Source organism: Trachypithecus francoisi, unplaced genomic scaffold, assembly GCF_009764315.1.
Source record: "Trachypithecus francoisi isolate TF-2019V2 unplaced genomic scaffold, Tfra_2.0 Lachesis_group20, whole genome shotgun sequence".
Taxonomy (NCBI): Eukaryota; Metazoa; Chordata; class Mammalia; order Primates; family Cercopithecidae; genus Trachypithecus; species Trachypithecus francoisi.
The window spans coordinates 55,329,523-55,344,793 of NW_022681466.1; the positions used below are offsets into that span (position 1 = coordinate 55,329,523).

General features: G+C 40.8%; 1 protein-coding gene and 1 pseudogene across 3 annotated transcripts in view; one reads left to right on the forward strand and one right to left on the reverse strand.

The window, feature by feature from the left end:
* The window catches only part of TAOK1 (TAO kinase 1), a 178,849-nt gene that overhangs the window by 63,582 nt on the left and 99,996 nt on the right, over positions 1-15,271 (forward strand). For all 3 annotated transcript variants that reach the window (XM_033184399.1, XM_033184398.1, XM_033184397.1), the window contains exon 3: positions 10,333-10,557. In XM_033184399.1, the coding sequence (XP_033040290.1) occupies positions 10,426-10,557 (132 nt within the window). In that variant the 5' untranslated portion in view covers positions 10,333-10,425. The remainder of the gene's footprint in view (positions 1-10,332; positions 10,558-15,271) is intronic.
* LOC117068164 lies at positions 2,414-2,514 on the reverse strand (annotated as a pseudogene).

A 15,271-nucleotide genomic window follows, 5' to 3' on the forward strand; every position in this document is an offset into this window, starting at 1 on the left:
TGATTAGATAAAGTGATGCCACCCACAAAAATTATGTATGCCTTTCACATTTTCTTTTTTTTTTTGAGATGGAGTCTCGCCCTGTCGCCCAGCCTGGAGTGCAGTGGCCGGATCTCAGCTCACTGCAAGCTCCGCCTCCCGGGTTCACGCCATTCTCCTGCCCCAGCCTCCCGAGTAGCTGGGACTACAGGTGCCCGCCACCTCGCCCGGCTAGTTTTTTGTATTTTTTAGTAGAGACAGGGTTTCACCGGGTTAGCTAGGATGGTCTCGATCTCCTGAGCTCGTGATCCGCCCGTCTCGGCCTCCCAAAGTGCTGGGATTACAGGCTTGAGCCACCGCGCCCGGCCGCCTTTCACATTTTCAAGTGTAAATAGCCTAATAAGTGCTAGGCTTCTCTGGTCTACTTTTGTGGAAACAGGAATAAATTAGATCTCATTGGCTGTTGATGTGATTGTTAGTTTCTTTTTATTGTTCGCTTTATTAGGAAGCATATGGTAAATTAATGATATTTTCCTCTAAGAACAGATTAGATAATTTAAAAAATGTAATCTAATAGACTTTTTAAAGAAAATTGTATACGCTGTTTCATAGTACCTTTAAAAAACTTGTTGCAAGTATTTATATTTTAAAAACCTGATCTAGGCTGGGCACGGTGGCTCACACCTGTAATCCCAGCACTTTGGGAGGCCGAAGCGGGCAGATTACCTGAGGTCAGGAGTTCGAGACTAGCCTGGCCAACATGGTGAAACCCCGCGTCTACTAAAAATACAAAAATTAGCTGGGCATAGTGGCACACACCTGTAATCCCAGCTACGTGGGAGGCTGAGGCAGGAGAATTGCTTGAGCTCTGGAGACTGAGGTTGCAGTGAGCCGAGATGGCGCCACTGCACTCTAGCCTGGCCGACAGAGTGAGACTGTCTTCAAAAAAAAAAAAAAGTCTGATCTATGGTTTATCCACTTATATTAGTCCTACATTTTGTTTGGATATTTATGTATGTGTATTTAGCAGACTAGAAGAATTATGAAGTCTAGGATTGCTGTGAAAGCTCCTTGCTGCTGTTTCTTTCCTGTAGTTTTTTCATGACAGCTATTAAAAATGAAAAGACCTGGCTGGGAGTGGTGGCTCAAGCCTGTAATCCCAGTACTTTGGGAGGCTGAGACAGGTGGATCACGAGGTCAGGAGATCGAGACTATCCTGGCTAACACGGTGAAACCCCGTCTCTACTAAAAAAAGTACAAAAAAACTAGCCGGGCGAGGTGGTGGGCGCCTGTAGTCCTAGCTACTGGGGAGGCTGAGTCAGGAGGATGGCGTCAACCCGGGAGGCGGAGCTTGCAGTGAACTGAGATCCGGCCACTGCACTCCAGCCTGGGCGACAGAGTGAGACTCCGTCTCAAAAAAAAAAAAAAAAATGAAAAGACCTTTCTTTGTTAGTTTACATTGACGGCTCTGTTGTAGCAATATTCTGAATAGGTGCAGGGCAACCAGGATGGTGCTAATTTTTATAATAAAGTACTTTTAGGAACTTTAGTGTGTATGGAAAAGAAGCAGGTATGCACTGGATGCTGTTAACTCTAGTTTAACAGTGTAATGACGTATTTCAGAGTTGTCTTTTGAGGGTTCTCGTGTACTTATGTATTTTATTTTTTACTTTTTCCTGCCTTCTAACAATCCAAACAATATACATAGATGTTATTGGATCTTCAGGTAATGTGAATTCTTCACCTTTATTTTTTTTAAACAGTTATTTTGGTTACTTTGCAGCTTTTGCCTTTTCATATACAGGCTTGAATCAGTGTCTTGATATCTACAGAAAATCCTGTTGGACTTTTGAGATTGTGTTGAATCTATGAATCATTGAATTTTTGGATCAGTTAGAAGAGAATTACCTCATAGCAGTATTGAGTCATTCAGTCTATGAATATATGTCTCCATTTAATTAGGTTGACGTTTATTTCTTTCACCAGATTTGTATTGTTTTTGCTGTATAAATTCTACCCACATATTATTAGACTTATGTTTACTCAGTTTTTTCCCATTGCTATTTTGTACATTTTTGGGATTTTCAGTGTACACACTAATATTGTCAGTAAGTAGAGACAGTTTTCTTTTTTTCTGTTACGTATGCCTTTTAGTTCTTTTTCTTGCCTTATAACACTGACTAGAACTTCTAGTACAGCATTGATTAGGAGTGATTAGAGTGGATATCATTACCTTCTTTTTTAATTTAGTTTTTACTTTTAATTTTTGTGGGTACATAGTAGGTTTATATATTTATGGGGTACATGAGATGTTTTGAAACAAGCATGCAATGCAAAATAAGCACATACGAAGAATGGGGTATCCATCCCCCAAAGTGCTTATCCTTTGAGTTGCAAACAATCCAGTTATACTCTTTAAGTTTTTAAAAAATGTACAAATATGGAACACTGTACAAATTTGCGTGTCATCCTTGTGCAGGGGCCATGCTAATCTTCTTGTTCCAATTTTAGTATATGTGCTGCCCAAGCAAGCACCCTTTGTGTTATTTCTAATCTTTAGAGGAAAGCTTTCAGTCTTCAAGCATTAAGTATGATGTTAGCAGCAGGTTTTTTTTTTTTTTTTTTTTTTGAGGCGGAGTCTCGCTCTGTCGCCGGGACTGGAGTGCAGTGGCCGGATCTCAGCTCACTGCAAGCTCCACCTCCCAGGTCTACGGCATTCTCCTGCCTCAGCCTCCCGAGTAGCTGGGACTACAGGCGCCCGCCATCTCGCCCGGCTAGTTTTTGTATTTTTAGTAGAGACGGGGTTTCACCGTGTTAGCCAGGATGGTCTCGATCTCCTGACCTTGTGATCCGCCCGTCTCGGCCTCCCAAAGTGCTGGGATTACAGGCTTGAGCCACCGCGCCCGGCCTTGCAGCAGGTTTTTTGTAGATACCTTTAATAGGTTAAGGATGTTCCTTTCTATTCCTAGTTTGAGTGTTTTATCATGAATGGATGTTGTCAGTTTGATTTTCTGCCTCTGTTTATATTTCTTCTTTAGTATGTCTAGAATCGAGTATGACAATGATTTTCTAATGCTGAACCAGCCTTGCATTTCTAGATAAATCCTGCTTGATTGTGCTGTGGTGTCATGTTTATATATTGCTGAATTTAATCTCATTTTGTTGATGATATTTTGCTTTTATGTTGACGACTTTTGCTTTTATATTGGTCAGAAATCTTCAGTTTTTGTCAGTTTTCTGAAGCCATCAATGTCATGATGTTTTCATAAAATGAATTGAAGAATTTATGTAGAATTGGTATTATTTTCTTTAATATTTAATGGAATTTGATAGTGAAACTGTCTAGGCCTGTAGTTTTCTTTCATATACATATTACTAATCAGGTTACTTTCTTGAGTGACTTTTTGGTAGTTTTTATCTGTCAAAATAATTTGTCCATTTCATCTGTGTTGTCAGATTTAGGAGCTTAAAGCTGTTCATTGTATTTCCTCATCTTTTTAATGTGTATAGGGTCTGTAGTGGTACACTCTCTTTTGTTTGCATTATTGGTAATTTATGTCTGCTTGTTTTCCTTTGTTAGTTTGGCTAGAGGCCTTTTCGTCTTACTGACTTCCTCTGCTTCCTCTGAAATAACCAATTTTTGACTTGAATTTTTTTCTCTATTGGCCTTTTGTTTTCTATTTCACTGATTTCCGTTCTGTTCTTTAGTATTTCCTTCCTTATATTTACTTTTGGTTTAACTTGCTTTTTTCTTTTTTTTTTTTTTTTTTTTTTTGAGACGGAGTCTCGCTCTGTCTCCCAGGCTGGAGTGCAGTGGCCGGATCTCAGCTCACTGCAAGCTCCGCCTCCCGGGTTTTTTTCTTTATATATATATATATTTATTTATTTTGAGACGGAGTCTTGCACTGTTGCCCGGGCTAGAGTGCAGTGGCGCGATCTTGGCTCACTGCAACTCCCGCCTCCCGGGTTCAAGCGATTCTCCTGCCTCAGCCTCCCGAGTAGCTGGGATTACGGATGCCCGCCACAACCCCCAGCTAATTTTTTTGTATTTTTAGTAGAGACGGGGTTTCACCATGTTAGCCAGGCTGGTCTCGAACTCCTGACCTCGTGATTTGACCACCTCAGCCTCCCAGTGTGCTGGGATTACAGACGTGAACCACCATGCCTGGCCTTTATATTTTTAAGATAGAAGCTTAGATTATTGATTTGAGTCCTTGTTTTTTCTAATATAGCAGTTAGTACTATAAATTTTCCTCTAAGCACTGCTTTAAGTGTATCCTACACATTTTATGCTGTATTTTTTTTTAATTATGTTTTTTGAGACGGAGTCTCACTCTGTCGCCCAAGCTGCAGTGCAGTTGGGTGATCTCAGCTCACTGCAAGCTCTGCCTCTGGGGTTCAAACCATTCTTCTCCCTCAGCCTACCGAGTAGCTGGGGCTACAGGTGTGCACTACCACGTCTGGCTAATGTTTTAGTAGAGACAGGGTTTCACCGTGTTAGCCAGGATGGTCTCAATCTCCTGACCTCGTGATCCGCCTGCCTTGGCCTCCCAAAGTGCTGGGATTACAGGCGTGAGCCACCACAGCCGGCCTGTATTTTAGTTTTTATTCAGTTCATAAGCTTTTTCTAATTTTCCTCAAAACTCCATTACTGACTCATGAGTTAGTTAGAAGTGTGTCATTCACTTTCCACATGCAGTCATGCACCATGTAATGATGTTTTCAGTCAATAATGGACCACACATACAACCATGCTCTCGTAAAATTATAGTAACTGTATTTTTACTGTACTTTTTTTTTGGGGGGGGCGGATAGAGCTGTGCTCTTGTTGCCCAGACTGGAGTGCAATGGCACGATCTCAGCTCACTGCAACCTCCGCCTCCCAGGTTCAAGTGATTCTCCTGCCTCAGCCTCCTGAGTAGCTGGGATTACAGGCGTGTACCACTATGTCCGTCTAATTTTTAGTGTTTGTAGTAGAGGCAAAATTTCACCATGTTGGCCAGGCTAGTCTCGAACTCCTGACTATGGATAATCCACCCGCCTTAGCCTCCCAAAGTGCTGGGATTACAGGAGTGAGCCACTGTGCCTGGCCTCTTTTTTTTTTTTTAAGGCACGAGGTCTCACTTCGTTGCCCAGGCTGGAGTGCAGTGGCTATTCACAAGTATGGTCAGAATGCACTACAACCTCAATACTCCTGGGCACAAAGTGATTCTCCTGCCTGAACCTCCTGGGTAGCTGGGACTGTAGGCACTCACTACCGTGTCTGGCTTTCCCCGTTTTTAATAACTATATTAGGATGTTGTCCATTTCGTCTGTGTTTTTCAAAACTCCACATTGTTAAAGATATTAACTCTTATGTAAGTTTCAAACTTTTTAAAAGTGTATCTTATTATTTGAGATAAGGTCTCGCTCTGTCACCCAGGCTGGAGAGCAATGGCACAGTCTGCTCACTGCAGCCTCCACCTCCCAGATTCAAGCAATTCTCCTGCCTCAGCCTCCCGAGTAGCTGGGACTACAGGCATGCACTGCTACACCTGGCTAATTTTTGTAGTTTTAGTAGAGATGGGGTTTTGCCATGTTGGCCAGGCTGGCAGGCTGATCCCAAACTCCTGACCTCAAGTGATCTGCCCAGCTTGGCCTCCCAAAGTGATAGGATTACAGGTGTGGGCTACCTCGCCCGGCCCTTTTTTTTTTTTTGAGACAGAGTGTCACTGTGTCGCCCAGGCTACAGTGCAATGACACGATCTTGTCTCACTGCAACCTCTGCCTCCTGGGTTCAAGTGATTCTCCTGCCTCAGTTTCCCGAGTAGCTGGGATTACAGGTGTCTACCGCTGCACCTGGCTAATTTTTGTGTTTTTAAAAGAGACGAGGTTTCTCCATGTTGGCCAGACTGGTTTTGAACTCCTGACTTCGGGTGATCCACCCGCCTCAGCTTCCCAAGTGCTGGGATTACAGGAGTGAGCCACTGTGCCTGGCCTCTTTTTTTTTTTTTTAAGGCACGAGGTCTCACTTCGTTGCCCAGGCTGGAGTGCAGTGGCTATTCACAAGTATGGTCAGAATGCACTACAACCTCAATACTCCTGGGCACAAAGTGATTCTCCTGCCTGAACCTCCTGGGTAGCTGGGACTGTAGGCACTCACTACCGTGTCTGGCTTTCCCCGTTTTTAATAACTATATTAGGATGTTGTCCATTTCGTCTGTGTTTTTCAAAACTCCACATTGTTAAAGATATTAACTCTTATGTAAGTTTCAAACTTTTTAAAAGTGTATCTTATTATTTGAGATAAGGTCTCGCTCTGTCACCCAGGCTGGAGAGCAATGGCACAGTCTGCTCACTGCAGCCTCCACCTCCCAGATTCAAGCAATTCTCCTGCCTCAGCCTCCCGAGTAGCTGGGACTACAGGCATGCACTGCTACACCTGGCTAATTTTTGTAGTTTTAGTAGAGATGGGGTTTTGCCATGTTGGCCAGGCTGGCAGGCTGATCCCAAACTCCTGACCTCAAGTGATCTGCCCAGCTTGGCCTCCCAAAGTGATAGGATTACAGGTGTGGGCTACCTCGCCCGGCCCTTTTTTTTTTTTTTGAGACAGAGTGTCACTGTGTCGCCCAGGCTACAGTGCAATGACACGATCTTGTCTCACTGCAACCTCTGCCTCCTGGGTTCAAGTGATTCTCCTGCCTCAGTTTCCCGAGTAGCTGGGATTACAGGTGTCTACCGCTGCACCTGGCTAATTTTTGTGTTTTTAAAAGAGACGAGGTTTCTCCATGTTGGCCAGACTGGTTTTGAACTCCTGACTTCGGGTGATCCACCCGCCTCAGCTTCCCAAAGTGCTGGGATTACTGGCGTGAGCCACCATGCCCGGCCTTTTTTTTTTTTTTTTTTTAATTCTTGCAGATGTAATTCCTGCTTTCATACCAAGTTTATCTGTTTTTTATTATTTTTGGTGTCTTTTACTGTGTTCCTTCCTCTCAATTTTTCTTTTTTATATTGTCAAATATGTTTTTTTCTTACTGCTTTGCATGTAGATCATAGATAAGTTTCTTCATACTTGTTACAAAGAAATTTACTCATATTTCCTCCCAGTACTTGTATAGTTGCTTTTTTTATATTTGTGTATCTGATCCCTATGTAATTCTGATGTTCAGTTTGAGGAAAAGGTATGATTTTTCTCTCACATGGCTATTAAGCTCTCCTAACACATTTTTATCAAATCAATCTTTTCCCCATTGATTTGAGATGCCTTTTTAAGCCATTTAGCAGTTATGTTTATGGTAAGATATGTGATAGGCATATAGCCTTTTTTTTTTTTTTCCCAAATGGATTGTCAAGTTTTCTCAACCTTTATTTCTTCTCCTTTAACTGTGTGTGTTAAATTCCAAGATAGACATACATGGGTTTGTTTCTGGGTCTTTTAGGTTATTAATTTCCTTGTCTTTTTGTTTTAGTATTTTACTCTTGTGATGGTGATAGTAGTGTGTTATCCTTTGGTCTTTGGTAGAACAAGTATATCAATTTTCTAATTATTTCTTGTCTCTCTGATTTTCTGGAAGTTGTTATTCTGCATTTTCTCTGTTCTTAATAACTTTAATGTTTTTGTATATCTTAGTCTTATGCATACTGTTTGTTCTGTAAGTATTTATGGAAATGAAATCATTTTTAGGAATTACATAGAAGAGAATTAAGTATATTGTTTTATTCAGCAATATTTATATAATATTAACTGTAGATGGTAAGGGGTAGAAGCTGAAGAGATGATACAAAAATGAATGAGACACACTGTGCCTGCTTGTTTAGGAAAGAGAGAGTTAAATAATTGCAATATAGTATGATAAATGCTGCAGGATGTGTTGGAGGCATAAAGGGAGAGTGACCAACTCTTCCTAATAGAGTTAAGATTTTGCAAACATTATGACATTCAATCTAAATCTCGAAAGACTTTGAGTGGGAATTTGTTAGGTAAATCAGAAAGAAGATGCAGATCATGGACCCAGTTAGAAAATTTTAATGTAAAATAATTCTTCTAATAAGGGTAGTAAAACTTATTCAGAATTCTTAAATACGGTCTTGAGTAACACTGAAGTTTGTTTTTTTAATAGGTTGATTAATAGAAAATTAATACTTTATATGGAATTTAGTTCAGCCTACTCAGTTTAGGAATGAGAAGTTAAGTGACTTTGCTGTGGTCACATATTCTTGGAAGAACTGTGATTGAGACTGCTCCAGGGAACTTCTAGAACAGGGAAATTAGTAAAAGTGTATGGGGCAGCCTTGGATATATATTAGAAATTGAATGCAAATTAACAATGTATATCTTTTTATTGCAGTGTAGTGTTAATTTAGGGAGATACAAAAGATATATAAATGTATTTTATATAGTTACAAAGAAGTTTTCTAGTAAGAATTAAAATTGCTTCAGTTACTTGACAAGAATTGGATGGAGCTGTTTTTTTCTCTCAAAAGTCTGATGAAATCAGGCCGGGTGTGGTGGCTCATACCTCTAATCCCAGCACTTTGGGAGGCCGAGGCAGGCGGATCACTTGAGGTCAGGAGTTTGAGACCAGCCTGGCCAACAAATTACCTGGGGGTGGTGGTGCATGCCTGTAGTTCCAGCTACTTGGGAGGCTGAGGCAGGAGAATTGCTTGAACCTGGGAGATGGAGGTGCAGTGAACTGAGATTGTGCTATTGCACTCCAGCTTGGGCGATAGAGTGAGACTCCATCTCAAAAAAGGAAAAAAAAAAAAGCCTGATGAAATCAATTTTGGAGTTTTTAAAAATTGCTGAATTTGAGCAAGTTAAAAGAAAATCGCTAACACTTACTGTAGTGCTTATTATTATGCCAGAGTATTACTCTGTGCTTTGATTTATTAACTCATTTAACCCTCCTGATTACACTATGAAGTAGATTATTTCCTCCTTCCTTCCTTTCTCTTTCCCTTTTCCTTTCCCTTTCCCTTTCCTTTTCCTTTCTCCTTTCCTTTCCTTTCTTTCATCTAACAAACAGGGTCTCTCTCTCTCTCTCTGTTGCCCAGGCTGGAATGCCATGGGGTGATCACTCACTGTAACCTCAAACCCCTGGGCACAAGTGATCCTCCCACCTCAGTTTCCCAGGTAGCTTAGGACTATAGGAGCACACCACACCACCCAGCTAATTTTGTAATTTTTTGTGTGGGAAGATCTTGCTGTGTTGTCCAGGCTGGTCTCGAGCTCCTGGCCTCAAGTGATCCTCGCACTTTGACCTCTCAAAATGCTTGGATTACCGGTGTGAGCTTTCACACCTGGCCTATATTCATTTTACAGATTAGGAAAATGATATTACCTAATTTCAGAACTAGTGTTGCTGGGATTCCTATCCAGCAGTGTCATTCCAGAGTCCAGGTTCTGAAGCCTCTTAGTTATGACATCCAGTTTTGTTTTGTTTTGAGACAGGATCTCACCCTGTTGCCCAGGCTGGAGTGCAGTGGTGTGATCATAGCTCACTGCAACCTTGACCTCCTAAACTCCAGTGATCCTTCCGCCTTAGCCTCCGAAGTAGCTGGGACTATAAGTGCATGACACCACTCTTGACTAATTTTTTAAATTTATTTTTTTTAGAGACAGGGTCTCACCATATTACCGAGGCTGGTCATGAACTCCTGATCTCAAGCGATCCTTCTGCTTTGACCTCCCAAAGAGCTGGGATTACAGGCATGAGCCACAGAGTCTGGCTATGACAGCCAGTGTTAAAACTGGGTAATCTGATATAAAGGAATTGATAGGACAACTGCCAGGAAATTTTCTGGTTATCTGTATTTCTACTTATTTAATGAAACAGTTGATAAAGGGCATACTTTAATGTGAATCAGGTCAATCAAGTTTATGGCGAAACAGTTGTCTGTGTGAAATACATTACTTTCTCCCACTGTATTTTTCTTTGAATGTCTGTTAGAGTTGATTAATACACTAACATATGGTATCTGAAAAAAAAGGAAGCTTCCTGTTGTCAAAAATACTGTGGGCACATCTTGAGTTATTGTGTATTTTTAAAATAGTCTCTTATATTATCTTCTCTATTGATGAGATAAGTGCATCAGAAGGGGATAAATTTTTAAGTATTGACTTAGAAAGCCTCCCAAGGTACAAAGATTATTTCATTTTTTTTTAAATGCTGAATAGTAGGAATCTGTTTTTGAAGTACCATAGGTGTTTATGATGATGAAACAGGTTTAGGAGCTACTGCAGTAGTATCCACACTGCCTTTTCAGTGAAATTTTAGACATGAGAGAAATTTGTAGATCATTATATGACCTTATACTAACTATTCTTAGCAGTTTTTGCCTTTTCTGATTTTTTTTTTTTCTGTTTTTCTACAGTAGTTTATGTCAACGTGACTTCATTCATACAGATGAACCAAGGATCGGGATAGCAGTATAAAATTAGAATCAGACAGCTGACTGCTCAGCAGGATGCCATCAACTAACAGAGCAGGCAGCCTGAAGGACCCTGAAATAGCAGAACTCTTCTTCAAAGAAGATCCAGAGAAGCTCTTCACAGATCTCAGAGAAATTGGCCATGGAAGCTTTGGAGCAGTGTATTTTGTAAGTGTTAATGGCTTGATTTTAGTGACCAGCATTTACTTAATGTGCGCTCCTGACAGAGCAAAATACAGTAATGAAAAGAGATATAGGCCATAGTCATTTTATAGTCACTTGGATAGGCGGGGGAGAGAGAGAGCGAGAGCATGATTGAGTGAGTGTGTGTGTGTGTGTATGTGTAAGATTCAAATATGAAAATAGTTTTATTTGTTGAACTACTTGGATTATTGAAAAAATGAGAAAGAATATTATTTTGTGGGCCAGGGTTGGTGGCTCATGCCTGTAATCCTAGCACTTTGCAAGGCAAGGTTGAGTGGATCACTTGAGCCCAGGAGTTTGAGACCACCCTGGGCAACATGGTGAAACCCTGCCTCTACAAAAAATACAAAACTTAGCCAGATGTGGTGGTGCACACCTGTAGTTCCAGGTACTCAGGAGGCTGAGGCGGGAAAATCACCTGAGCCCAAGAGGCAGAGGTTGCAGTGAACCGAGATTGTACCACTGCATTCCAGCCTGGGTGACAGAGCCAGATCCTGTTGCAAAAATAAATAAATAAAAATAAATAAACAAATGCATAAATAAATAGAAAGAAAGAATAAGAAAACAATTATTTTGCTTTAACTTATGTGTTACTTTTTTAGAATTCTTAGCACACCTTTTTTATGAGTCTCATGGCTTGCATTGCTATAGAGTTAAATACTGCAAAACCCAGACTTTGACTGATTTCTACTTCCGTAAAGTCCCATTCAGAGTCAGTCTTAGTCTTGTGGAGGTCTAGGATTATTATTTGACAGATATACCAAAGTCTGTTTCTTTTATATGCATTTGTGTGTGTGTGTGCATGTGAGTTAAAAAAATTTATCAAATTTGCTATTTTAATTATCTTTTAACATTCGCACAAACATTACTACCATCTACTTCTAAAACATTTTCATCACCCGAAATAGAAACTCTGTATCCATACAGTAACGCCTATTTCACCCTCCACCTAGCCCCTGGTACCTGTAATCTCCCTTCATCTCGATGAATTTGCTTAGATATTTCTAGATATTCATAGAAATGGAGTCAAACAATATTTATTCTTTTGATTTCTAGCTTATATTATTTAACTGATTGTTTTTGAGCTTCATCCATATTGCATTATGTGTGAGAACTTCATTCTTCTTTATAGCTGATAATATTCCATTGTATGTATAAACCATAATTTGTTTATGCATCTGCTGATGAACATGTGGGTTGTTTTCACTTCTGACTAGTGTGAATGATGCTGCTGTGAACATTGATGTGTATTTTGAGTCCCTGTTCTCAATTTTGAGTATGTACCTAGGAGTGGATTTGCAGGTTCCTACAGTATTCTGTGTTTGTTTGTGGAACTGCCAAACTGCACCACAGCAGTTGCACCATTTCCATTCCCACCAGCAATGTATGAGTGTTCCAATTTCTTTACATCTTCAACAGTGCCTTTTGTTTTCCATTATTTTTATTACAACCATCCTACTAGATGTTAAGTGATATCTCATTGTGGTTTTGGTTTACATTTCCCTAATGACTGATGATGTTGAGCATCTTTTCCAGTGCCATTTGTAGATCTTTGGAGAAATGTATATTCCTTTTCCCATTTTTATATTTGGGCTGTCTCTTTCTTGTTGAACTGTAGGGGTTCTTTATTTGTTTGTTTTGAAACGGAGTTTTGTTCTTCTTGCCCAGGCCGGAGTGCGGTGGTGCAATCTCGGCTCACTGCAACCTCTGCCTCCCAGGTTCAAGCGATTCTCCTGCCTCAACCTCCCAAGTAGCTGGAATTACAGGCACCCACCACCATGCCCGGCTAATTTTTGTACTTTTAATAGAGACAGGATTTCACCATGTTGGCCAGGCTGGTCTCGGACTCCTGACCTCAGGTGATCCACCCACCTTGGCATCCTAAAGTATTAGGATTATAGGCATGAACCACTATGCCCAGCCAGGGGTTTTTAGTGTATTCAGGATATAAAATCTTTATCAGATATATGGTTTGCAAGTATTTTATCCCATTCTGTAGTTTATTTTTTTTACTTTCTTGATATTGTCTTTTGATATACAAGAGTTTTAAATTTTGATGAAGTCCAATTTTTTTGTTGTTGTTCCTTATGCTTTTAGTGTCATGTTTAAAAATACATTGCCAATTCAAGGTCATGAAGATTTATTCTTATGTTTTCTATGAAGAGTTTTATGGTTTTAGCTCTTTTTTTTTTTTTTTTGAGGCGGAGTCTCGCTCTGTTGCCCAGGCTAGAGTGCAATGGTGCGATCTCAGCTCACTGCAAGCTCCACCTCCTGGGTTCACACCATTCTCCTGCCTCAGCCTCCCCCAGTAGCTAGGACTACAGGCTCCCGCCACCAGGCCCGGCTAATTTTTTGTATTTTTAGTAGAGACGGGGTTTCACTGTGTTAGCCAGGATGGTCTTGATCTCCTGACCTTGTGATCTGCCCGCCTCAGCCTCCCAAAGTGCTAGGATTACAGGCGTGAACCACCGTGCTTGGCTGGTTTTAGCTCTTATATTTAGGTCATTTATCTATTTTGAGTTAGTTTTTGTTGTTGTTGTTGTTAATAAGGCAGAGTCTTACTCTGTCGCCCAGCCTGGAGTACAGTGGCGCAGACTTGGCTCACTGCAACCTCCACCTCCTGAGTTCAAGCAATTCTTATGTCTTAGCCACCCAATTAGCTGGGACTAGAGGTATGTGCCACTAACCCCTGACTAATTTTTGCATTTTAGTAGAGACGGGGTTTTGCCATGTTGGCCAGGCTGGTCTCAAACTCCTGTCCTCAAGTGATCCTCTTGCCTTTGCCTCCCAGAGTGCTGGGATTACAGGTGTGAGCCACCACACCTGACCTATTTTGAGGTAGATTTTTGTTTTTGTTTTTTTGAGACGTAGTGTCGCTCTGTTGCCCAGGCTGGAGTGCAGTGGTACGTTCTCGGCTCACTGCAACCTCCACCTCCCGGGTTCAAGCAATTATCTTGCCTCAGCCTCTTGAGTAGCTGGGATTACAGGTGCACGTCACCACACCCAGCTATATTTTGAGTTAGTTTTTATATATGATGTGAGGTAGAGGTCTAACTTCATTCACTTTGTTTTTTTTGTTTTTGTTTGTTTGTTTGTTTTTGAGACAGGGTCTATCACTCTGTTGCCCAGGCTGGAGTGCAGCAGAGTCATTATGGCCCACTACGTCCTCAGCCTCCCTGGACTCAGGTGTTCCTTCCACCTCAGCCTCCAGAATAGCTGGGACCACAAGTGTGCACCACCAGGTCCGGCTAAGTTTTTTGCTTTTTTTTTTTTTTTTGGAAATGGGGTTTTGCTCTGTTGCCCAGGCTGGTGTTGAACTCCTGGGCACAAGCAGTCCACCCACCTTGGCCTCTCAAAAGTGCTGGGATTATAGGTGTGAGCCACCACACCTGGCCCCAACTTCATTCTTTAGTGTGTGTAAATCCAGTTTTCCCAGTACATCTGTTAAAGAGACTGTTATTTCCCCCATTGAATTATCTTGGCATCCTTGTCAAATCGATTTATCATATTTCGTACATTAATTTCTGATCTCTTAATTCTGTTCCATTTATCTATATGTCTATCTTTATGTCACTACGACACCATTTTGATGACTGCAGCTTTGTGGTAAGCTTGAGATCAAGAGTTTTTATTCCTCCAACTTTGTTATTCTTCTTAAGGTTTGTTTTAGAGCTCCTTGAAATTTCATATGAATTTGAGGATTGGCTTTTTCTTTTTTTCTTACTACCACTTTCCTGTTGACATGGCTTTTTTATTTTTGCAAAAAAAGACTTAGAATTTTGATAAGGATTGAGTTGACTCTATAGATCACTTTTTGTAGATCTATAGATTACTATCATAATAATATTAAGTCTTCTAATCCATGAACATAGAACGTCTTTCTAAACATTTATTTATATCTTTAATTTCTTTGAGCATTATTTTGCATTTAGTTGCAAATGTTTCACCTCCATGCAATTTATTCTTAGGTTTTTTTTTTTTTTTGAGACGGAGTCTCACTCTGTCACCCAGGTTAGAGTGCAGTGGCATGATCTCAACTCACTGCAACCTCTGCCTCCTGGGTTCAAATGATTCTCCTGCCTCAGCCTCTCAAGTAGCTGGGACTACAGGCCCATGCCAGCATGCCCAGCTAATTTTTTGTATTTTTAGCAGAGATGGGGTTTCACTGTGTTAGCCAGGATGGTGTTGTTTTTTTTTTTTTTTTTTTTGAGACAGAGTCTTGCTTTGTTACCCAGGCTGGAGTACAGTGGTATGATCTTCACTGCAACCTTTGCCTCCCAGGTGATTCTCCTGCCTCAGCCTCCTAAGTAGCTGGGATTACAGGCACACACCACCACACTCGGCTAATTTTTGTATTTTTAGTAGAGACGGGTCTTCACCATGTTGGCCCGGCTGGTCTCAAATTCCTGACCTCAACTGATCTGCCTGCCTCAGCCTCCCAAAATGCTGGGATTACAGGTGTGAGCCACTGCATTTGGTTATTCCTGGGTATTTTATTCTTTTAGATGCTAGTGTAAGTGGAATTACTTTCTTAATTCCATTTGAAATTGTTCATTGCTGATGTATAGAAACGTAGCTGTTTTTTGTATCTTCATCTTGTGCCCTACAGTCTGCTGAGTTTGTATGTTCTAGTATCTTTCTGTTGAACTCTTTGAAATTTCTACATACAGTATTATAT